The sequence below is a fragment of the Mycteria americana genome, chromosome 2, assembly GCF_035582795.1.
Source record: "Mycteria americana isolate JAX WOST 10 ecotype Jacksonville Zoo and Gardens chromosome 2, USCA_MyAme_1.0, whole genome shotgun sequence".
Taxonomy (NCBI): Eukaryota; Metazoa; Chordata; class Aves; order Ciconiiformes; family Ciconiidae; genus Mycteria; species Mycteria americana.
Window position 1 is genome coordinate 104,232,742 of NC_134366.1, and position 25,882 is coordinate 104,258,623.

At 41.2% G+C, this 25,882-nt stretch overlaps 1 protein-coding gene across 1 annotated transcript; it reads left to right on the plus strand.

Moving 5' to 3' along the window:
- LOC142406727 (sodium-dependent neutral amino acid transporter B(0)AT1-like) lies at positions 1-25,426 on the plus strand. Its single transcript, XM_075495664.1, has 12 exons — positions 1-199; positions 8,882-9,022; positions 10,570-10,707; positions 11,991-12,172; positions 12,949-13,059; positions 13,820-13,932; positions 17,841-17,969; positions 19,520-19,676; positions 20,403-20,607; positions 21,278-21,437; positions 23,808-23,970; positions 25,217-25,426. The coding sequence occupies exons 1-12, from the start codon at positions 1-3 to the stop codon at positions 25,424-25,426; spliced, it is 1,908 nt and encodes a 635-aa protein (XP_075351779.1).
- Positions 25,427-25,882: the final 456 nt, after the last annotated feature.

Genomic DNA, 25,882 nt, shown 5'->3' on the forward strand with positions numbered 1-25,882 from the left:
ATGAAGCTACAGTTGCCCAATCCTGGCCTGGAGGACAGGATACCTTCCCATGCAGAACTTGAGGTCCTTGAGAAAGAAGAGGCAGACTCCAGACCAAAATGGGATAACAAGGCTCAGTATATGCTGACGTGCGTAGGGTTTTGTGTGGGCTTAGGAAATGTGTGGCGGTTTCCGTATCTCTGTCAGAGCCACGGAGGAGGTATGTCTTTAATATATCTTAACTAACTTTGGCTATGAACTAGGTTTAATTTCTCTTTTGGGAAACAAAGAATGGAATATGTTTAGAACTGGTCAGTTCCCGTAAGAACAGTGATGTTCATCTCTAGAAGACTGTCTAATGGAGACGGTTATTTCACAGGTTGTGAGCACCCACTGAAGTCATGTTAGTGATGGAAGAAAAGGAAGGGACTGTTTTTATGTCAGGACACAGGATTGATCAAATCAGCCTTGCACTGTCACGTACATAGTATATTTTCTCAATCTAAAACTAATGTTACTTTACATACATACATACATATAAAACGTATATTTAAAAATATTGATAAACTACTTGGGAGTATGATTCTGATCACTATCCTAAATGATCTTTTCATAATAGGATTTTCATTGGTTTTGGACTGATCTGTGTGTCAGCTATAGGGGCAGTGTGTGTGTAATTTATGATAGGAACAACAGTGTGAAAGTAGTTAACATTAAGAATATGTTTTTAGCAGTTGGTGTTATTAAGTCATTTAAAATCCAGATGTATGCTATTTACCATATAATTTACTGTGACCCCTTAGGGTTCAGGTTAGGACTGAATGACCATATTAAGAATTTTGTTTCACTGTTTTGCTGTTTGTTTTTAAAGATGATCTTGAGCTGAACCATTGCTTAACTATTATATGACAACATAAATTTCTCACTTTCTGACAGTCTTTTCTGCCCACTATCTACTTGTTATCTGCATTTCACTCTGGGATATGTGTAAAAAGTGTTTGTTCCTTTGTGATGTTTGAAAATTTTTGGCTTAAGGAACAGTATTTCAAAGTAATTTTCATTAAATGTACACAGTGAGATGTTTAAAAATTGCTCTTCCTAGTTAGAGTAGGGACCGAGGAGGGCTCTGTGGGAGTTGCTGGTACAAACTCAGGGATGTTTAACAACAGATGACTCAGTTGCAAGAAGAGATGCTTTTAACATTAAGATTTTTCTAACATGGGCTGGTGTTCAGAGTTTGCACTGCAAACTGAAGGTCATTTGCAGCACAGCCAACCCTCGTAACAAAGTTACAAGAAACACAAAAAGAATCATAACCACCTTTCCACCTGTGGCAATATTAATTTGAAAAAGTGGATGGATACCCCCAAAATTCATGGCACTCATTGGCTTCTCAGGTTCTTCTACTTAGTCTTAGAAAGTGGACATGCCCTGTTTCCCAGGGTTGATTTATAGACACTTTCCTGCTTTTCTGTCTATCTTTCCTCTCCCTCGTGTTCTAGCTGTATGAAATGCAGCTGAAAAACGAACATCCAACAAATGCAAAGAACTTGGTATGGATCATGGTTTTCCGACTGATGTCAGTGAAGATTTATGACTTGCTTGTGTGTGTCTGTCAGTACTGTGTTTTAGTTTATCCTTTGCCAGCAATTATTTATCTTTCTTATCATCCTGTGGCTTGTCCTTGCTCAGGAACACTAACAACAGTTATCCCTGGCTTCTTGCTTCCCTAGGACTCTCTCACTCGAATTTTAGGCAGAAGTTGAAAGGCAGTACATAGCAAAGAAACGATGTAGCTGGCTCTGGGCTTAGAGCTACTGTACACATATGTGTCCCTGTAGCCAGTCTTGCTACTTTCTCTATCAATTCTTCTGCATAACACCAAATGCTGTGACTCATATCAATACATAAGAGTGAGCAGCAATGCCTTCCCGTGGCTTGTTAGAAAGGACTCCTTAACTTCATCACACATGAGGGTGGAGAGCTGTTGCACAATCCCTCCTCCTTCTCTGCTGTACAGTGGACCTCAGCCTCTGCTGGTAGGTCGAAATCCAGCTCCGGCCACCACTGCCATCCTCCCATTACAGCCTCTGTTCTCCAACTTCTCCCTTCAATCAGAAAAGAAAATGGCTCTTGCTGTTCTTTGGATGGATGGCTTTGAATTTGAACATGTGACTGTCCATGTTGTAAAAACAGATCTTGAAATTCTTATTTGTGAAGATATTTTGGTGCTGAGACATTTCCTACCTCATGAGGTTTTTCTGACTCCTGCATCTCTAATTCCCATTCAGCCATGTTCGCAGCATAGCAAACACCCAATAGATGCAGCACTCTGCATCATCTTTGATTGCACAGACACTCAAGTCTGGCTTCAGCTACCTCCAGTTGGAAATACATATTTACTAGACATTTTGGACAAGTTTTGCATTAGTCGTTGCCACTCAACATGGTGGTCAAGACGATTCATTCATCTTTGCATTTGTGTGGCCCACTCAGGGACACAGATGGGCCTCTGTAAACAGAGTAGGGGAAAACTGCAACGTTATGCATCTTCTTCCAAGTTAACTAATACAAAGCATACACCACACTCATGAGTGCACTGAGGAAGCTCCATTTTCCCCTAGTCTTTCCAGTGCCTTTATCCTGGATGGTGTATGTCTTCACACTTCATGTCTTCAAGATATGTCTTCACTGAACCCTGGGTGCAGAGCAGCAGGGATCCCTGCTGCTGCTCTCTTTCACTGGAGATGGGGATGATGCTGCTCCTCAGTCTGTCCCTGGCATGATTATTTTATAGAGTCCTAAAGCTCACTTTGGGTACGATGGTGGATTATGGCCATGCATTAAGAGATACAAAAACCCACAGCTATTTACCACGCAGTAAATATCTGCAGAGGATGAGAAGAAGTCCTGTGTAATCATCTAATTAGAGGTTGTCTCATAAGGTGCGTGCAGGATCAAGGTTGCATAGCTACCTCATGAAAATAGTTTCTAATTTCTGAGGGTTGGCTTTGCTATCTTAACTTCTTTCTTTCTGAAATATGAGTTATATGGATGAAAGTTTGGAGTCATTTAGCGCAAGTGAGGTCTGGTAGCAAGGGTATAGATAGTTGGTATTTCAGCAAGGACACTCCCAAATGAGGTTGGATGTCCACCAACTTTGTGAATCAGTGTTTGCACATTTATATCCCTCATGAAACATAAATGGACTATAGTGAAGTATAAAATTTACCCTTGTAGTACTTGGACTTCAAGTAAGGTGGATTTTTTCTCTGCAAATTGACTGTAGTGAAGGTAGTTAGGAACACTGAGTTTGTAGATAACTCTCATTTTCAGATGTTTGAACTTAAATCTAGAATTATTTCAGGGCTGCTTCTTCCTAAACACAACACTATGATAGTGTTTTAACACTGTGATACCCAAATATACAAAAATAAATCGGTGGTTACATAATTTACTTACTTTTGTTGTCGTAGATTATGAGTTTATATTTTAAAAATTGGAATATTTACCCCAGTAAGATTTAGTAGAGTAAAGCACATTTTATCCTTTTGATGTCTTAAAAGTTGTAAAATACATCATTACCACAGGCAAACTAGATTTCAATATACACACAATGTAAAAGCTGTAGTGTTTGCCTCAGTGCTTTCATCAACTTAATGAGACTGAAATTTCCTTTCATTTGATAGCTATCTCTGACATTACACATAGCTTTTGTTTAATCTTTATTGAGCAACATGCCATTTAATCAACTGTTAAACATTTTTGTTTCATCCCTGATGAGTATTATAAAAAAGAGGACGTATATTTAATGTTTAAACCATTGATTAAAAAAAAGTCTTTAAGTCTACAGCTCGCATATGTCTGCAGTAAACCTTGCCACTGCGTGACAGAGAACTTTTTCATCTGTGTGCATGCCACACTGAATGAAGTGACAGTAATGACATCAGCAGTTCCTCCCTGGTACTGGTACCCTCACTACAGTTGAGGTCTAAGAATATGGTAGTATAGAAAAACATCTCTGCCTGAAGTCTACCTGTCTTCCCTTTATGAGGAATTATGTGAAAGCAATAATAATTTTTCCAATTTCACATTAGAAACTCTTAGATTAAAGAGAGAGTAATAGCTACACAGATGTTCAAACCAAATATTATGTGTTCTGAAATACAGTACTGAAACAGGATGAGAATCTAATATCTCAGCTGTAAGGTTTTCAGACTGGAAGATTACTCATTGTTTATGTACACCTATACAGCATTTATTTTCAGATCATTGGTTTATTTGTTAGGTTCATAAAATTGTGGCAGCTTAAAAAGCATTGATTTTTTTTTTTTTATGCCACATATAGCAGCTTTGCCGAGTCATTATCACTTATTTTTCATTATAGTTTCTTTCAGAAAGGTTGGGGAGAAATTGAGAGAAATTGAAAATACAGCAGAGTTGGATTTCTGAGCTGGCTGTGAGAACTGAACCCTGGAAAGAGAGGAACCCAAGAAAGAGAAAAAAGCAGCATACATAATTGAGAACTGCCATTTTATTTCTCTTGAAAATATACCAATATTCCTACAGTTAAATATAGGTAGTTTTACTTATTTGTCCAGTTCTGACATGGCACACCCTGCATTTTTAACTCATCAGAGCTACCATACTATACATGGCCCTTCAAGCTAGAAATGTTTTAGTTGTATCTGTTTGCGTAGGGATATAGATTCTGCAGGTGTATACACACACCATGTACTTTATGTCTGTGATAACAAAAGGGGTGGACAGACACCCACCTTCTCCATTTGTGTCCGTCCCAGAACCTGAAAGTTATTTCCCGGTGATTCCAAGGTAGCGAGGAAGCCGGGGAGCTGTGGGCACACAGTTGGGCAGCACACCTTTTTCACGTGATAGATGGCTCCACGAAGGGCATCCTTTCCCCTTTTTGTGGCTGCGCAAGGAAGGTCATGGAGTCCCTTTATCTGACTGCTCTGTCAAAGATGTGTCATGCTTAAAGACTTCTTTTTTGACCTCTTGCTAAAGGTACCTCTGCGAGTATCTCCAGACCTCAGCAAATCCCCTGAGGTTGATAGAGCACTCATGGCATATCCACCACAGAAGATGGTTCAGTTCTGAGAGTCTTGCACCAAATTTGATCCACTGTGCTGTCCACAGGGAGAGTCATGGTGTAGGGCCAGTGCTGTTGCTGAATCTCGCTGTCTTGGAGGGTGAGGCATGATGTCTACCCAGACTGCCAGAGCTGTGTGAGTGGAGGGGCACTTTGCATTTAAGGTTTGCAAGAATGTCTCAAGCATGGAAAAAATGGAGACCAAATCAGAATATCAGTCAGCCTGCTTTCTACTGAAAGTGAAAAGTTGAGACTACCTTTGAATGCTTTCTAAAGGAAATGCTTCTAATGCTTCATAGGAAAAGGCCTGATCTTCCCTCCCTTCTGCTAACAGAGATGGTAACTACCAAAAAAAATATTTATTTTCTTTGATAGGTATGATAAGAAACAAGTGGTCATAGATTGAAAGGACTATAAAGGCTGTGTATTGCCTTACGCAACAAGATCTTTGACCAAGGGAAGAATTTCTAATCAAGTCCTTAAGCGATCTTACTGTGACCTGATGAAAAAAAAGTGACACGTCTCCATTAGGAGCAAAGATGGTTAAGCAATGCACCTTAGACTGGTGCCAGTCCATTCTTAAGTTTCAAGAGATGATCTAAAATCACTGCAAGTTGAGTTTCAAAGGGTGACAAGGACTTACCCTGAGTGCAAATGGGGAGTAGTTGGATCATGTAGCTGTGCAGATCTGTCTTCTGGACTTGATTACCCTTGCTGAGGAAGGGCTTTACTAGAGAGAAATGAGATTGCGGTACAACAGAGACCTATCTGGCATCCGAAAGGGGAGGTAAAAATAAAAGATCCAGATAAAGCAGCCGTACAAACTCTGCAGGGTCAGGTTTCAGACTTCTGGGAAGTACCTTGGGCTTAAAACAGAGAGAAAGCTCTGGAACTAAAAATTTCTGGTATAAACACAATTATCTTGTCCTTATCTCATCTTACCCTCATGAGAGCTCCTGGACAGAGTGCAACAGGAGGGAAACTGCGTGCCTGCCTGACATGAAGTTGGAGCACACAGCATATTTCTGGCTGCTTGCAGCTCCACACATTGATAGGTAACTTTGTCTCTGTGAAAGGCCAGAGGCTCTGTGTGTGGAGGCTGTCCCACTGACCCTCCCATGTAGGAAGGAAGCCATCGGGATGTAGGGGGACGGATCTCAACAGTGAAGGGGGACTCATCGCGTACATTGCAAAAATGCTGTTTTCTATGAAAGAAAGAATAAAAGAGTTGGGAGAAGTGTTATTCACAGAAATAGGGTGGGATATCAGTAGAGAACAAACTCTTCAAAGCCAAATCTGTGTGCACTGTATGTCTAATCAGATGAAGAAGGGCCCTTACATGCACACCAGTGCATGTTCCAGCACAGCTAAGCAAGTCCATACAGACAAAATGGGACAAACCTTTAGAAATGCAAGAAACTGTCCAAAAGGACAGAGGGAGCCAGCTCCTTGCAGTGACCGAGTCTGACACAGTTTCAACAAATCCCAGAACCTCTGCCAGAGTTGGGTAAGACTCTTGCATTGCCAACAGTGACTCCAGGACACAGGCAGCTGAAGAGTACATCACCGTTCCTGCTGTAGTTGCCTTTCAGCAGCCAGTCAACAAGGCATGGAGAAGGGACTGCCCCGTTACATCTGACATTAGCAGCTCCTGCTGCCAGTAATTTTATAGAAGTCCCTGGAGTGGTGGGAAGACAGAGGGAGAGAACCGTGTTTTGGCAGTGATCCTAGTCTCTCTAAAATTGAAATATGCCCTATATGTTTCACATGTTTGTGATGTGAAAATACATATTCAGAAAGACACGAGTCAGAAAGTGATTGCTTTAGCACTGATCCCATTTGTAATGATATCTCAGCTAAGACCACAGTGCTAAATCTGAATTTGCAACTAGAGGAGTTCAGTTCCCTCAAATCTAGGATGGACCACCACCCTTCATTCCTTTCTGGCATTACAAGATAGCCACTTTCCTCCAAGGTGAAAGAGTACCAGCTTGAGGCTCCTAGATCTAGCAAGTAGCTGCTCTCCACTAATGCAAGGCTTTTGTTCTTGCAAGGACTACATGGTCTCTGAAAAAGGGAATGTAGCTGAGATGTGAGAAGTGGGGAAGAAAACAAACGGGATACTGTCCTCCTTGGTGATGATGTCCATATTATCCATTTCCCAAGGTGACAGACGGACACAGAAGAAACACAGGAAGAGTCAGCAGAGTTGGAAGTTTAGCAAACTTCTCTACAAATAACAATTCATAATAAGTCCTTCAGTTTTTCACTAATAAAAAAAATATATCTGAAGTAATTTATTCTTCTGTCTCTCCTTTGAGACCTCTTCAGTTTGTCAGTCTCTGTTTTTACAGTGATAGATAATTTTTAATGGATACAAGATGAGCTACACTGATTTTGAAAAGTGTTAAATTTTTAGTAAGACTTTTCTGTGTTGCTGAATGGCATGCTTTACTGAAGTCTGAGAATATCACGTCTATACAGCTACCTTTGGCAACTGGCTTCAACAAAAAATGTATTTGCTGGTGCATCAGTGATCAGTCATTCAACCTGATGCGTGGCGTACACGTTTTCCAAGTGCTCAGCATTTTGAATAGCATTTTGTGTATTCAAAACTACTGATTTTGATTAGTAAATCTTAAAAATGTCAATGAAAGACAGGTGAGTAACTAGCATTACTTGAATTCCATAGAAGTAGAAAGCAAAAAGCATAGCTGGCCCATTTCATTATAATAGTGGCTACTTGATACAACAGTATTGTTTTCAGCAGACTTTATTGAAGTACACAGAAAATGAAGACTTTGCAGTAATGATCATTTCTAAAACTCTGGTGTAGACAATATCAAGAAGATAACCCATAGAGCAGAAAAGAACACAGTTCAGCTCTTCCAAAAAACATTCAACTGCCTTGAATTCAAAACTGTAGTTTACATTCTTCAAATTTCCTCTTTCACTGTTATCTGATTTTCATTGCATACGTGAGGAAAAAGTCAGCAAATACCCAAACCTGAACTAGTCACATGCTGGTTTGCATTTTTTTAATGCACTTAGATTATTTACTGCCTATGATTAGGAAGTGAAAGACTTTGTGTAATGACAGGTAATCATAATTCTAATATGTAGCAATTTTCAAGCATTTGACTCTGCACTTTGGTATTCCACTGTGGTGTTATATGTTATCTCCATGTCCGAGGTACACTTTATTTAGGAAAAAATTAATTTTAAAAACTTGTCCTATACTAACCAGCCTTGTCATAATTAACAAGGTTTGAACCCTGAACTTCAGATCTCTTCTACTAAAACATAAAAGCAGTTGAACACAGTTGCCAGGAAGTTATTGGCTATTTTATGCAGGCAGCCCCAGGCTCCTGCCTAATCTTTCGAGGCATCTTGCTTACTTCATTCAAGTACTTCATACAATTTGCATGATTCACAGTTATAAAACCATAATCTTTTGCAGAAAAAAAAAGGAAGTCATTCCAGGAAAGTGACTACCTTTCCTCCACTTGCAATCCAAAGGTGGCTTCTTCAAAGTTTAACCTTGGGAGTGTATAATTTGTGTTTATGTTTGTCACTTGGGAAGAATAAGAATTCCTGCCTGAAACCACATATGTAATGAAGTCTCCTGCTTGGGCAATCAGGCAAAAGCATTGTTCAGAAACTGGGGACGGGTTTCCACGAGTATGCTTACAACTCGCTTGCTGTTTCAAAAGCCCTCAGAACTGAAGTTTGTGCTTTATTGTAGTACTTCACTGATGGGAAATACCTTCTCTTTTTTCTTAACCATTTCAGGAGCCTTCATGATCCCTTTCCTGATTTTGCTAGTCCTGGAGGGTATCCCCCTGCTCCATCTTGAGTTTGCCATTGGTCAAAGGCTGAGGAAAGGCAGCGTGGGTGTCTGGAGCTCCATCCACCCTACCCTGAAAGGGGTTGGTAAGTCTGAAGAGGATACAAAAAGCCACCTGAGAAAGCACAAGTCTCTGAACTGATAACCTTAAGAGCAAAGCTTCAGGATTTTATTCCAGTGTTCCATAAGAGATTCCAGGATTCCCTAACTCTCCATGGATAGGTCACACTAATCATGATAAGGCATTATGACAATTTTGTGTCCATGTTCCCAGGTACTATAGGTCCAGTTAAAACCTTTCTTTAATTTGACACCAATTTGGGGCTTCAGAGATATTTTCTGTATTATCAATATTGGCTGGTTTTACCATTAGGATGAATGTTTAAGTAAGTGTGCCAAAAATTTGTTCTGTAACTGTTCTGTGGATAAATAATAGTTGAATCTTTCTCTAAGCTGGTCTACCAGACTTCAGCTCCATGTAATGTACTTTCTTACATCTGAGAGAGGTACCATGATAAAAGCCATGGAGACAGTATTTTGCAGAAAATACTTCTTCACATCTTTATTAGACTTCTGAGTATTCAAACACTCTATCTGACAATGTAGTAAAAGCAGCATGATGTACACAGCATTAAAAACTCCACAGATACCTCATTACACAGGAAACACAGGAGGTGCCATCTGAACATCAGGAAGCACTGGCAGGGTGACCAAGTACTAGCACAGGTTGTCCAGAGAGGTTGTGGAGACTCCATCCTTAGAGATATTCAAAATCTGCCTGGACGTGGTCCTGGGCAACCAGCTGGAGGTGGCCCTGCTTGAGCCACCTACAAGATTGGACAAGATGACCTTCAGAGGTCCCTTCCCACTTCAGCTGTTCTGTGATTGCCACACACTTGAAAGGGAAGAAACACAGCCAGTTAGGACTGTTGTTGGCATCCACTGCATCTGTAAATCAGTTACAGAAGGTATTTGTTAATTGCATCTGGAATTTTTCAAACTTCTTCAGAACCTAACGGCCCTCAGGAGCTAATCATTAGCATTTACTGTCTGCCAGAGAAGTCACCAGAGGTTGATTACTTGGGAGCAAGTGGAGAAGGAGAGGTACCAGCTTGAATCCTGCACCTTTTCACAGACTGTGCCTCCTGGCAGCTATCCATCCTATACAACAAGAGTTAGCCAAACACATCTGCTGGCCTCCGCAGTGACGTTGTGGAAGGGGAAGACAATCTGGGTCTCATTTAGGCAAAATCCCAAGTCGGTGGAGCTTTACATGTACCCAGCATCCCAAACTCCCTAGATATCAGCGGGCAAGGCTGTGAAGAGGATTGTGTAGTGGCTGTAGGGAGTTAGTCCACCCATAATGTTGGTTCCTAAGTGGGTGTCGGCTTCAGTCCCGGAGTAATTTTAGGCTGTACTTCTATGTAGGACTCACCTGTCCAACCTTTAGGTAATGAATTCACAGTGATTAAACCTACATCCAAAATAAAGAGTAGAGGGGAAAGGCTATAAACCATGGAATTAGGGTGGGGAGGAGAGTAGGGGAAGGTTGAGGCTCATACCATATATTTTGATATGTCTTGGAGACTAAGAGTATTGAAATTTTCATTGTGTTCTGATTTTATTTTTTCAGGCATAGCAGCAATGTTTGTATCCTTCCTGGTGGGTTTGTATTATAATACTATTATTGCCTGGGTAATGTGGTATTTCTTCAACTCCTTCCAAGAGCCCCTGCCTTGGAGTAGCTGTCCTCTCAATGACAACAGAACAGGTATATTTTATGAAATATTGTATTTTGTTGTGCAGAACATTTTTCCATTTCTAGCAATTAGCCTAATTGAGCCTTTTTCTGTAAAACAACAGTAAGGCATGGCAGTCCTGTCAGGAACATTGTGCTATTTTACTACTTGTGTTTTGTAAAAATTCACATTATATAAAATGTGATCAATGCTTAATCTTTGACACAAACTTTGACTTCTTATATGAAACTTCAGGGCCGATTTTGACAAACGTGTACACATACAGAATATTCACAAAGTGCAATTCTAGCATAAACGTTAACATTTTCCAGATTTAGACAATGTATTTCACCCAGCTCTTCACCAACAGCCCTCCATTAGCATATTGAAAAGGAAAAAAAAAAAAAAAAAAAGAGATGCATAATCCGTATGAAACACCTGTATCTCTCAATATGACAACGGTCTATAGCTCCTTGGAGACTGCTTGGTGACAGCAGCTTTGTTTTCCATAGTCAGCCCTGCATGAAACTATATGAAACAGGTTTTTCTGGTGGGTCAGTGAACAGCTCTTCAGAGAGCTTTGCTCCTCTCCTCCCAGAATAAATATAAAAAGCCTCATATAAGGGCAGGCCAAAGCAGAATACTGCACAGGTCAGCGCATTGCAGGTTGCTGAGAATCCAACCTGAGCTGACAAGACCTTGAATGATGCCCCACAAAACAGAAAGGAAGCATTGCTGATCCAAAGGAGCTGTGGGAGGGGAAGAGCCGCCCGCTGCAGGACGCTGTGGGCAGGTGCCCACGTTCCATCAGGCAAGAAAGAGCAGGATGCATGTGGAAAGCCCGAAGTCGTTCGGGGTTTTTTTTAAGATGAGGTACGAAGTATACAATCATTGAAAAACATCTGCCTAAATGCTTTTCTTCTATTAAAAAAAATATTCCATGCAATATACATACATTTATGCTCAGAAATCCCTTCCATGCTTTCTTTGGCACAAGAGGCTTCTAACCTCACATTTTTGTATGAAAAAAGAAACATTATAAAGACAGAGGACTCTTTGAGTGAGCTTCAACAATTTTATCTGCATGGTTGAATTAACAGAAATAACAATAAAATCTGTATTAAAATCCTGTTAAACAACTTTCTTTTAAATCTCTCATTTTTCCATGAAACCAGACTCTAAGAATCTGAAATTTGCCAACAACAAATTCATTGGCATTAGGTGGTATAATTTAGAACACTGATGTTTATTATTTAACTTCCTTTTTTCAAGTATATAAAAGACATACAGAATGAAAACCATTTTGTGCTTACAGATTACATAGAAGAGTGTGCCAAGAGCTCTCCTGTGGATTATTTCTGGTACAGAGAAACGTTAAACATCTCCACTTCCATTGACAATTCAGGCACTATACAGTGGTGGCTTTTGTTATGTTTAACATGCGCATGGGGTGTACTGTACGTGTGCACAATCAGAGGCATCGAAACAACGGGAAAGGTACTCTATATTGGGTTTTTATGAGATGATATGCATTATGCTGTTGTGATTCCTTATTCATACAGACTTAATCAGACTGTAGAAACTGCCTGTTTCGTGAGTAAAAGCATGTCTAAAACTTGGTGTGTCATCACTGGGGCTGCTTTTTGAAGAAGGAAGCTGTATGAAATGGAACTTGATTTGAGTTGATTTGAGTTGAGTTGATTTATGTGGAGATTTTTGTGGGCAACCTGGCTTCCTTGTCCTTATAGGTCCTAGTAAAATGTTCTTTAGGTGTTACCACCTTAACATTAATATTAACCTTTAATGCAGGATTGAGGGACTCTGTCTCTTTGCTATGGCCATTCTCTTCAAAACATACATGTACAGATTTATTTGGGTTTGTGCTAGTCCCTAATATTACCTCTCTAAAAGAGTGACCAATGTTCTTCTGCCCAGCAAAGCCCTAACAGTCCATCCTTGCATCAGCAGCATCAACCTGATCTCAGGCTGTAGATTATTTTTTATGCTGTTTTTGAATGATCTGAGTTGAATTTCAACAATGACAATTTGTCTTAAATAGACCACTATAACTGTGAAAATGTTTGTTATCAAAATGTACTGTACATACTGTTTCTTTTGAACATAGTTTTCTGTAGTATGTTAATTGTGACTCATTTGAAACTTACTGTTAGTCACAGTACCTTGTTTATTACCCTCTTTTCTTCCCTGCAGGGCTATTTTTATTCAAGTGTTCTGTTTTATTTAAGTGTTTCATTTACATGCTTCTTGCGCAGGCTGTGTATGTAACATCAACTCTTCCATACCTTGTCCTTACCATTTTTCTAATCCGTGGCTTGACGCTGAAAGGATCAACCAATGGAATTGTGTATCTCTTCACTCCTAATGTAAGTCACCCCATGGTTCATCCCTTAGGGAAACACGATGTAGTTCTCTCTGTAATTAACAACCGATTGAAAATTAGTCCCCTCCATTGGTGCTTCCCTCAGACACCTTTAAAATCTTGATGCTGGGAGGCGAGTCCTTTGCACTGGATGTAAAATATACGTATACACACACATTCTCTCCATCTCTCTCTCTCCACCCCCCATCAAATTCTGTTATAAACAATGGAAGGATCATCACAGAGCAATGCAATGGGGTTGCTGTAAGGGGGCTTGCTTTATTTTCCTGTATTCTAGTTAAGGACGACCCTAAGTTTAAGGCACAAATCGTCTAGTTGGGAGGAGAACCCATCTAATCAGTATGGCTATATGGACAAAAGACCTAAGAGAATGGTTTAACTATACAACAGTTTTTAAACAAAATTAAAAGGGTTTTCATTTTCCATGAGAAGACCTCTGAATGGTCATTATTAATGCTAAATAATAAACACCTTTTCTGGAAACTGGCATGGCCGCTGTCAGCTATGGAAAGTAACTTGTTTATCAATTTTCAGAATACTTGTGCAAAAGCTACACATAGGTTTTCTTTTTGAAAAAAAAGTAAGTTTGACAAAAGTATTGACCTATTCATTAACATTCTTAAAAAATGGTGAGTTCTGCATGGTTAATGTTCTTGTTTTAATTATTGTTTTAAATCCCTCCTATTCAGTCTAAATAGCAATGTCGCATATGCTTAAAGCTGTATGTATGTCTGATGCCTCAGGTTACTGAGCTGGCTAACCCAGTGACATGGCTGGACGCGGGTGCTCAGGTGTTCTACTCTTTCTCCCTGGCCTTTGGAGGCCTCATTTCGTTCTCCAGTTACAACTCTATTCAGTAAGTAGCCAGGCAAAAGCCAAATTTGATATGAATATTTCATTCTTTCAAATGAAGCATATCCACTTCTGCCCTATCGTTACACAGTAATTACTTGGGACCGGGGCACCATCCCCTCAGCCATGTAAGGCACATCTCTGACTGATCCTAGCACTCCCCAGCAAAGATTTCAGGTCTCAGTGCTGGATGATTTCCTGCAGAAAGATATGGTGGCGCAGGCTAGAAAGAAGGTGTCGTGGTTTAAACCCAGCCAGCAACTAAGCCCCACACAGCCGCTCGCTCACTCCCCCCCAGTGGGATGGGGGAGAGAATCGGAAGAGTAAAAGTGAGAAAACTCGTGGGTTGAGATAAAGACAGTTTAATCGGGAAAGCAAAAGCAGCGCATGCAAGCGAAGCAAAGCAAGGAATTCATTCACTACTTCCCATGGGCAGGCAGGTGTTCAGCCATCTCCAGGAAAGCAGGGCTCCATCACGCATAACGGTTACTTGGGAAGACAAACGCCATCATTCCAAACGTTCCCCGCTTCCTTCTTCTTCCCCAGCTGTATATGCTGAGCATGATGTCATATGATATGGAATAGCCGTTTGGTCAGTTGGGGTCAGCTGTCCCAGTCGTGTCCCCTCCCAGCTTCTTGTGCACCCCCAGCCTCCTCGCTGGTGGGGTGGGGTGAGGAGCAGAAAAGGCCTTGACTCTGTGTAAGCGCTGCTCAGCAGTAACGAAAACATCCCTGTGTTATCAACACTGTTTCCACCACAAATCCAAAACAGAGCCCCGTGCTAGCTACTATGAAAAAAATTAACCTGTCCCAGCCAAAACCAGCACATTTTCCACCCCTTATTCCATACCATTTACATCTTGCTCAGGTACCACACTATCCAACACAACCTCATTAACCACCACCCTCCTTCCCATGCTTTGATATAATACACAGATATCATTCCCTTAGTCTATGGACCACTCCTGTAAAATGTCCATAAAATGTCCATAAGATGTCCACAAATGTTCACAAAATGTCTACTGAGTTCATTTAGTCCATGACTTTGGGCTCCATCTGCTATGGTGGTCACTCAGGGCAGGACAGGTGGTGTGTTGTGTGGAGTTACTGGGCACCAAAGCCAGCTCAGGTCAGGTTACTGCTGCACTTGCACTGCTTCTTGTAAGACTTATCCTCCACTGGTTCAGGTGGTTCCTGCTATAGTAATTCCTGTAACATGCAACTCAAATCCTGGGTTACAACACTTTAAAGGCATTTCCATTACAATCTCCACCCCTGGTCCCTTTGGGCCATGTTATAGGGTTTAACATTGCAATGAACTCCTCACCTTGCCTCTGCTCTGGCTTGGACTTATCCACAGAGTGCAGTCCCTTAAGGGTGTACCTGCTCCAAGGGGAGCCTTATCTGTGAGCCACAGGCTCTTCAGCGGTATACCTGCTGCAGCACAGACTTATCCACAGCCACAGTCACTTTGAGGTGCACCTGTTCCAGCATGGCCCTATCCATGGGCCACAGTGCCTTCAGAGAGATACCTGCTCCAGCATGGCCTTACCCACAGCCATGGTCCCTTCAGAAGTCAACCTGCTCCAACATGGCCTTACCCATGGCTGCAGTCCCTCCAGGGGCGTACCTGCTCTGTCATGGGCTTATCCATGGCCACACGCTTTGAGGTGCTCCAGCATGACCTCATGCATAGCCACTGATGCTTCAAGGTGTACCTGCTGCAGCATGGACTTATCCACAGCCACAGAGGCTTCGAGGTGTACCTTCTCCAGCATGGACTTATCCTTGGGCCACAATCCCTTCAGAGGTGTACCTGCTGGAACACAGACATAACCACGGCCACAGATGCTTTGAGATGTACCTGCTCTGGTGTGGACTTATCCACGGCCGCAGATGCCTCAGGGTGTCCTGCTTCTTCATGGACTCATCCACAGGTCACAGTCCCTTCTACTCGAGTTCACACTGGAGTTCCAGCCTGACCAGTACAGCAGCACAGAAGCAGCAGCGATGCCCTGGCCATCTGCCAGCCCAGGCACATGGCCGTTGCTGTTATCAGAATGTTCCCAGGCACAGCAGAGTCAGATGACAGCAGTACAGCAGCACGGCAAGCAGCGTAAGCAAAAAGCAGCCACTAACGAGCACGAGACTCTAACATACAGTAAGGCAAGCAAGCCCCGTGGCAAGCACAGGAGCCTGCCAATTAATAGCTAAACAGCAATAACAGCTATAAATTCCATCTAGCACATTCCAATCAAACCTGTCGTTATCTCGAACCCTTTTGAGCCCTACATTGAGTGCCAAAAAGGACTGTCATGGTTTAACCCCAGCCAGCGACTAAGCCCCACGCAGCCGCTCGCTCACTTCCCCCTGGTGGGATGGGGGAGAGAATCAGGAGAGTAAAAGTGAGAAAACTCATGGGCTGAGATAAAGACAGTTTAATAGGGAAAGCAAAACCATGCACGCAAGCAAAGCAAAGCAAGGAATTCATTCACTACTTCCCGTGGGCAGGCAGGTGTTCAGCCATCTCCAGGAAAGCAGGGCTCCATCACGCGTAATGGTTACTTGGGAAGACAAACGCCATCACTCCAAATGTCCCCCCCTTCCTTCTTCTTCCCCCAGCTCTATATACTGAGCATGACGTCATATGGTATGGAATAGCCCTTTGGTCAGTTTGGATCAACTGTCCTGGCTGTGTCCCCTCCCAGCTTCTTCTGCACCTGGCAGAGCATGGGAAACTGAAAAGTCCTTGAAGTGCCTCTGCTCCCAGATGGTTTGGGAGTATCAACACCTCAGGAAACACCGTGAGGTTTCAATGCCATCAGGGATTCAGTCATTCATAACGAGGAGGAGCTTGAGCATCTTCCTTTCTCTGAAGGGAAGAAATATTTTTATCAAGCCTGTCATTGAGAATCTCATGTTACAGTGAAAAAACTGACATGAGAGTACAGCAAGGAATTTCAATTCAGTGCCTTCCAACCACTAGAGACCTATTTGCAACGCTATAAATGAGGAAAGGTGACAGTGTCACAGGTCTTGGCTTGTCTTTCCTCTCCTCTTGAAGGTGATCAGAAAATTAAATATGACAACATCAAGTTAATCTCAGTAGTCCTCTCTTGCCCAAGAGAAATACAATATCTAGAGCTTTACAGCCTTCTCATAAAACCATTAACTAATTTAATATTGATTCTTTATCTTCACTCTCAGATGAAAGTCTCTTTCTGGCTCTGCAGTTTTTTCATCTTAGCACAGATGTGCTGGCAAGTGCCCGCAGCAGAGAAGTCTCTACAAAGGAATTTAACTTCCACAATGTAATAGCTTGTCTGTCCGACCTTATCAGCATAATGTTCCATCATATTTCCAAAACTTGAGGACATTTTGAACCATCTTCTGTCCAACAATCAAACAAAACTGTTCCCAAGTGCTCTTGGCTACTGCAACTTCACCATAACAAAGTGTTATGGAAACTTTTGGTCACTTTTCCCTTTTGACCGTCTGAATTTAAACCCAAATCTTTCACCTTGCAGCAGAACATCCCAGCAGCTAAGATACAGCTTAGGCCAATGTGTGTCTGCACACATGCATGCCAGGCATGAAAAGGAGGAGACATACTTTCTTGCCTTTCATGTTTTACTTTCCATGAGCCAGACATGGAAACAACTTAGGCAGTTATTCCTCATGAATAGGATTATTTGACGGGGGAAAAAAAAGCATAGCTATTAAACTGCTTAAGGAGCCAAGTTTTAATTCACTAAATCTACTTTTAACAGCTGTACTTGTATATTCTTAGAGAGCATACTGATGTACCTATGTGTCTGTAGACTACTTTTTTGTTAGTCTTGGTAGGCAGTTTTTAGTATTTATTTTGGGAATGTGTTTGAAATCCATTCTTTTTTTCCCTTTGAATTGCAGCAATAACTGTGAGAAAGATGCCCTGATTATCTCAGTGATTAACGGTTTCACATCCATCTATGCAGCGACTGTCATATACTCCATCATTGGATTCAGAGCCACAGAAAGATATGATGACTGTTTGGACAGGTAAGTTATTGGAAAAAACCCCAGAATATACAGATGTTTGTTTGGCTGACGCAGCTCTGTTAGCCTGATGATAATGGATTTATTATTTCTGAACAATTGCAGCTCCTGACCCACATGGTATCAGACCACTCATTACTTCAAAAAAAAATTTAAATCATATGGTATCAACCCCATAGCTCCCTATGTTATTGGGATGTTATAAATGACAGTTATTTGAGCCACCTTATTTCCTAGATGTTGTGTAAGCAACCATATTTTACATTATTCTCTGATTTTTCCAAAAAGTAACAAGGGAGGGAGAGGATATTCCATATTTTAATGTGTTTTTTTTTAAAACAGTTCTTTCAAATATAACTGCAGTTTATGTACAATTTCTATTGACATAAAGGTAGATTCAGTTTGTAACACATTATTTCACTAAAACATGGTAGAATATCTATAGTTTTAGAGGTAAATGTGAAAAATCAATCATTTGCAACAATGGGTATGAAACACGTTTTGAAGGAATGTATTTACTTAACTGGATAAGGCAAGTTTCAATAAAACTGGTTCTGTGAAAAACTGGATTTTACATTACTTCAAAACCAACCAAACAAAGAAAGGACACTAGGCTGCTGCAGCTGCTATTTCTACTACAGCTGATGTCAAATCCTGAAAGGCCTCCTGACACAGTGGCCAAACTATGCAGTTCTGCCCCGGAGATCGCTTGCAGTGAGCCACGGACAGCGCTGCCCATTTTAAGAGAGGTGCCCGTGGCCAGGCAGTTCTGACAGTCCTGCAGGGTCCTGGCCACAGCTGGGTCACAGCGTAGGCACCTCAGGTACTGCTAGTGACCCTGCGTGCTACGTTGGGAAATTACCCAAATTAGTTAATGAGATTCTTCCCATTTGAATTCATTAGATGAAGCTCTACCAACCACTGGGAAGTTGTCTAGAACCTCTGCAAAAAAAAACCCAAAAAAACAAAACAAAAGAGAATTCACAGTAATCTGAGCTGACATATGGCATGAATGTAATATACCCTGGTCCCTGTGTCAGCTCTGTATTTAGGTTGCCTCCTGGAGAGCTTAAATGCTTACGTCTCATCGGAGGTATCCAATTTTACCAGAGCAATTCAGACTCCCTTCTAACTGGGGCTGCCAGACCCTGCGGGTTCCAGTCAAGTTTCTCCACATCAGCTGTAAAAGTGCATGATGCCTAACTGCACACACCTTACACATGCCCAGAACCTGCCCAGTCTGGGAACTGGTGCCCAGTCTGCAGTGCAAAGATGGGCACCTAACTTCTGCCTGGGTCCCTAGAGTGCCCATCCATTTAGCTGTCGTCGCTATCAGACAGTATCAGACTCACCTTGGAAGAAGAAAGAAAGAATTGCACATGCACAAAACTGCTTCCCAATTTCAAAATCTGATCTTAAGCAACAGAAACATTGCTTCCTTTGTATCTTTATAAAAGGTATCATGCTCTTAATAACTTGCTTGATGATGAAAATGAAACCGGAGGATGCTTACAAATAAATAATTTCAAATTACTTGTATTTCACTTCTTCAGAAATATTCTTACTCTGATGAATGCATTTGATCTGCCAGAAGGTAATGTAACCCAAGATAACTTTGAACAAATGCAGCAGCTATGTAACATGACCAATCCGGAGATTTTTGCAAGCCTGAAGTTTGAATCCTGTAATCTGGAAAGTTTCCTGAATGATGTAAGTTTAACACCCTGACTCATATCAATACCATAAATATGGTAGGAACGCATGGCAATTTTTTAATTGCCTAATGCTTTTTCTTCTGAGGTTGTTGGTTTCTTATGTATTTCCACTGATTGATTGCAATTGGCCTGGAATGCTCTTGGACTGCAGAATTACTTTTGTTTAGCCCATTTTGCTTTTGAAGAGATAAACTGCTTAATTCCTCTGGAAAATATTGGCAATCTGTCAGACTAGTAACGAAGACCACAAGTGTTCTAGGCTGGCCTCATGTAGCTGGCAAAAAAGCAGCAGGCATTTCTCTGGAACTAGCTGGTTGCAGCCGTGGTGGGACAAGACGACGAGGGAAGAGACTACCAGAGAAGGAAGCAGCTGGAGCAAGCCCTGTCCTGATCAGTACAAGTGTGTCACCACACAGAAAGAATGGACCTTGACACTGGGGTGAAAGAAGTTACAAGAAGAATTAAATGGGTGCACCTTTTTTTCTGGTTAAAAAGGTGGTGAATTATAGGCAAAAATAGGCGACCATAAAATTCCATTAAAGGGTCTTTGTATTATAATTACGGTAAACATATCGCTGCATTAGGAGGTGTTTGTGGAAACAAAAAGCATTAGTATTGTGGTATGGGGTGGCATACACCAAGTCTAGTGAATACCGATATAAATTTAAGTGCTGTGCAATGTTAATTAGCCTAATTTCAGAGCTTCTGAAATCTTCCACAGGGAGTTGAAGGAACTGGCCTAGCCTTTATTGTCTTCACTGAAGCTATCACCAAAATGCCTGTCTCACCTTTGTGGTCCATTCTCTTCTTCATCATGCTCTTCTGTTTGGGTTTGTCATCTATGTTTGGAAATATGGAAGGTGTGCTTGTACCTTTGCAAGATCTCCAGGTTATACCCCCCAAAGTGCCCAAGGAACTTGTTACTGGTAAGTGCTTTTTCAGAGACAAGTGACCTCCCCCCTCCCCAGGGAATAGCTTGTATGCTGAAAAATCAACCCACTACCCATCTACTTTCTGATCTGGCATGGTCCTAAGACTCCTAGGTAACCTACTGTAGGTTTTCTCATGTCCCCCAAGTGGGCAGCTCCTGTGAGGCTCCTTCTGAGCCTGCAGACAACTGCTCACCCCGTGGCTTGCCCGTCAGCCTGCTCATGGTGATTGACGTCATTGCTCATCACGTCATTGCTCATCACAATTGACGTCATTGCTCATCACGATTGACGACTGATGTCAGCCTGCTCATGATCTCCTCCACTGGGAAGCTGGAGGACCCGAGTCCTTCACCCAGGCAGGATTTCTCTCAGTGCCACATTGTCCCACCAACTAGGAGGAAGAGGACCTGTTTTCTCTCCCCAGCCTTCTCCCATTTTGTTTGCAGCATCTCCCACCTGTGCAATGTTAGGAGAGTTTTGCCATTTTACCTGCATAGAAGCAGGCCTTCTCGGAGTACCATTAAAAAAATAAAGTGGTTACCTTCAGGCTGCAACTGAACTGAAAGTTACTTATAAAGCTTTCTAGCTACTGGGAAAATATCTTACCTTTTTTTTTCTTTTGCTTTCTTTGCCTAAATGTGCTGTTGTTTTGTTTTTTTCACAGGTCTCATTTGCGTGGGGTCTTACTTGATAGCTTTTATTTTTGTGCTGAAGTCTGGTAATTACTGGCTGGCTCTATTTGACAGTTTTGCTGGCTCTATTCCTTTGCTAATAATTGCATTTTTTGAGATGTTTTCAGTCGCCTACATTTATGGAATAGACAGGTATGAAATTCAAGTTAAACATTACTAGAAACTAGTGCATAAATTGATTAGTTGTATAGCTGCAGTCTTGCTACATCTCAGTGCACAGAATTTCTGTTACTGAAATCACTGAAATTATGCAACTGTAGTTTAGGGTTGCTTATATGATTTAGGTTTCTAAAATAGTTCTCAACAAAAAAAAAAGCTTTGTTAAGAGTGCGGTGGGGATTTTTATTTGTACATGAAAGCTTTCTACTTTATTAATACATTATAATAGATAATGCTCTATAACAGCCTATAGCAGCTAAAATATGCACATCCCTAAGATATCGCAAGAAAATATTAAGCATTAGCAAGTGCCCTAGAGTATAATAATATGAATGCAAATAATTTACTTTTAAAGTAGGCATCAGAATGTACATATTTGCAACAGTTACATAAGTGCTACTATAGCTCATTTACATTTTAAATATGGTGACATTTACAGTGCAATTATTTTAATTATTTTAATTATTCTTCAGAATAATTGCATTAAATATTTAATTAGCAGAAGCAAAGTACAAGCACATTGGCACGGAGCTGAAAGTTTAAAACAGAGGTGTATCCCAGGAGTGTTTGAAGTGAATGCTAAACGGTACTGTCCAAAGCAGGGATCTCCAGGCAGGCTGCAGATATTGTTTTACAGCAGGATGCAAATCCAAGGCTACTGAGATACGTTCTTAGCTGATAGATTCAGGACTTTATCAGTTGTAGCAGTGAGTAATTATCCTATCAACTTTCTAGAGATGTAATAAATCAAATTTCACCATCATTCTGTTCATAATTAATATGTAAGAAAGATGACAAAAGCGTGGGGACTTTAATCGCCCATAGGTTTTGCTTGAACCTGTGCCAGACCCTCCAGCTGTGCTGCTCCTGGTGACGGGGTGAATGCCCTTGTGGCCCATCTTCCCAAACTTAGGGTTTTATATTACCTGAGGAGGCATGAATCAACGTAGGTAGATTAGACGAGCACAGGGAGTACCCTAGAGAAAGAAGGCTTATTTTCATTTGTTAAGGACAGGAAAGTCTGTGCTGATCACTTTTCCTTCCCTTTAAAATCTCAGAACACTTTACAAAGTCAAATTAAAACTATCCCCAGGACACAAACATGGGTTGAGGCCACAGAGGGCTGGGGATTGATTCAGAAAAGAGCTTCACACCAAACTTTTGTGTTCCTGGCTAGTACACATCGCTGTAGCCCTCTTTAAGTACAGAGCTTATTTGGGCTGCCCAAAGGCGCTGTTACCCGCTCCAGATGAGTTTGTGTGACCTTTTTCTGAGAAAGGCTTGTTGGTAAAAAGATTGGCTCTCCTGCTTGAAGGACAACCTGCGTGTTATCCGTGACACTCAAGTGAACTACAGCTGGACGCGCTCCGCAGTCGCGACATGGGGCTCCATATCGTTTTAAGAATGATACCTAGATCTTAGAAGTTAGGGATGAAAAGACAAAATAAATTTACGTAGTAATTGAGACTCAGCTGAATTCTGTGTGTTGTTCCTAGCTGTAGGACCGACTTAATAGTCCCCTCAGACTTATCCCCATAGGATATGCAGGAAAGCCAAACAAGAGGACTAAAAATAGAAGCCCCAAACTTCCAAAGTAATTATTTTTTAAGAAATGTGTGCACATGGTGCTGCATCATAGGTAGAGGTCATAAATTGGCTGAGGACTGATACAGACAGTATCACTCTCAATGCAGGGATTGTTCCTTCTTGTGGAGACATTTTAGCCCCATTGTCCACTGCATGCTCTATGAATAACCCAAATTTTGGGGGGTTAAGAACACAATTTTTAGGTGTTCTCAATAATGTGTAAAGTTAAATATTGTTTCAGTACTCAACCTGAGAAAACTGGTAGATATCCAAATTAAGCAAACATTATGCATGGAATCTAATTTTTAAAATTACTCCAATTTGCTTTTGCTCTTTTTTAATATTGTGTCTTTCCTTTTAACTTATGCAGCTCTGAGATGCTTACCAAAAAAATAATGAAACAATACCACAACATGTGATAGGGAAAGTCCGCCTGCATTGACTCTTCTGTGTCAAAACTATTTCTCATATGCTTCACAGACTTCTTGAAGAAAGTACATTTCCAAAAATGATTTTCCTGACTTACTTTTGAGAACTATGAGTTAAAAACTTCTAACGTAGTTGCAACGATATCTGCCTTAATTTGAACTACTTCGGCCTAACTCCTGATGTTGTTATTAAGCCTTGTTTCACATTGACATTAGCCAAGTCCTTGGAAGCACAGCGAGGTGTAGTTTGGACTTCCCTGTTGATGAGCAGGCACCCTTTGATCCTGACCGGTTTTTACTGTCCCAAACTTCCTGTTTTTGTTTCTAGGTTTAACAAGGATATTGAGTTCATGATTGGACACAAGCCCAATATTTTCTGGCAGGTCACCTGGAGAGTTATCAGTCCTCTCATTATGTTAGTTATCTTCTTCTTTTATTTTGTGGTGAAAGTCAATGAAGAACTGCTCTACAGTGTTTGGGACCCTAACTATGTAAGTATATAAACCCAAAATATTTATTTAGAATTATTTTATCTATTCTTCTTTAACGTAAGAGTCATAGTCAGTTATATTCATCTCCCATCTGAAACAGTTTTCCGGTAAAAAACTTACTACAAGACAGAAAGTAATAATGAAAAGTAACGCTTAGAAAAATAAGTCTTAAATTCAGCTGTGATGCCTGCAACTGGCCTATAGTGACACCTGAGCAGCTTTTCTGAAGTAGACAAAACCAAAGCATTAATCCAGTTGTCGGCCAAGACTGAAACAGGTGTCAGTTCCTCAGTAGGGATTATAGAAGAGCTGGAAATGTCACAACCTTTCTATGTTGATGAAGGACCAAATCTGTGAAGCCATTTTGATATCGCACTTGTTTCTGCGTGCATTTAAAATCACAGAACTGCAGTACTGCTGGTTACTCATCACTGAGAGAAGGAATTAATTAACATTAATATCGAGATTTCTTCTTTCCTCTTCCAAATGTATTGGTATGATTTAAATCATAATTGCAGCAATAAGTTACCTACTTTTCCTTTCCTCCCCTTGCAGAATAAAAAGCTGTATGTGGTACAGAGAAGGGCATATTAGAAAAAATGTGGGTCCCATCATTTTCTCTGCCACCCCATCTGTTCCCTGCCTGTCTAGTTCTGCTTTTTGTTCTCTGGCCTTATACCAGTTGCCATCCTTAAAGCAGAAACAGTCATGCAGCACACTTAATTTGTAAAGATAAATTTTTATTTTCATAAGACAGAGACAGGGAGAGAAAGGAAGATGGGGAGAGAAAGGAAGATGGGGAAATGGGACTGCTCTCTTCTCTTCTTGGCAACCTCACTTCCTTCTTAACAATGTTTCGGCCCTCCCGCACCCTTTGATTTCAGCCTTCCCATCCAAAGGCTGTTTGGCCACCAAGCCCTGGTAGCCTGTGAGCCCCCCCGGCCCCACACTACTTTGTGCCCGGGAAGCGTGCCAGGAGCAGTCCCACCAGTCTCCCTTTCTGGCTCTTGCTTCTTTCTCGCCATCTTTCCATCACTTTTAAGTAAAAGTAAGTCCAAAATAGCTGAGACTGGAAACCTTTGAGCTGGAAACTGCTGTGGAACTGGCAAATTATTGTACCATTGTGGCTAGCTACATTGTGGCTAGTTCTGATTGCATTTTTGATCTGTTGAATTATTGAGTATGTGCATGTTCCCAGGTATTTGCTTCTCACGACTTTCTACAACTTAATCATTTGCTCTTTCAGGAGGAGTTCCCCAGAACACAGAAGACTGAATACCCCAGTTGGGTGTATGCTATTATTGTAATCCTCGCTGGAGTGCCTAGTTTGGTCATCCCTGTCTTTGCCATCTACAAAGCCATCAGAAATTGCTGTCAGAAAAAAAATGATCGTACGGGCCTTATGGTCTCCACATCTGAGACTTCTGTTAATGGAAACTTAAAGCATTCAGCATAAAACCATTTTAAAAATGTGGAAGAATGCTTTGTCAGTGAGAAAAGTAAAAATATTTTTTTTTTAAAGAATCCAGAGTTAATTTTATTTTCATAAAAGTATAACTATGTGTTGTTTCCAGGTAAACATTTGTTTACTTAACAATGCAATGCACTGTGAAGAGTTAATGGCTTGGATCCTGGAAGCAAAACAGCCACATTTGCAAGTGATTGGGGCACCAGGGCAAATCATTTGTCCTCTTTCTGGTTTTGAAGCCCGCTTGTTTGAAACTGGCTTGCAGTTCTCTGTTTGGGGATGCACTGGCTTGACTTGCCATAAGCGGCTCTTCCATGTGCAATCATTCCGGTTGCGTGGGCAGCATGAAGGGTAACTAAATACTGACTTCTCTTGCACATTAAATTGTTTTTACTTTACATGCCACTGTGTTGCACAAAGCCACCAATATTATTTGTTTCATGC

What these genes read in the sequence shown, in the direction of transcription:
- LOC142406727 (XM_075495664.1), top strand. Translation starts at nt 1, where the DNA reads ATGAAGCTACAGTTGCCCAATCCTGGCCTGGAGGACAGGATACCTTCC. An exon ending in GCATCGAAACAACGGGAAAG is followed by an intron (nt 12,173 to 12,948) that starts GTACTCTATATT and finishes CTTCTTGCGCAG; the next exon opens with GCTGTGTATGTAACATCAAC. An exon ending in TCCAGTTACAACTCTATTCA is followed by an intron (nt 13,933 to 17,840) that starts GTAAGTAGCCAG and finishes TTTGAATTGCAG; the next exon opens with CAATAACTGTGAGAAAGATG.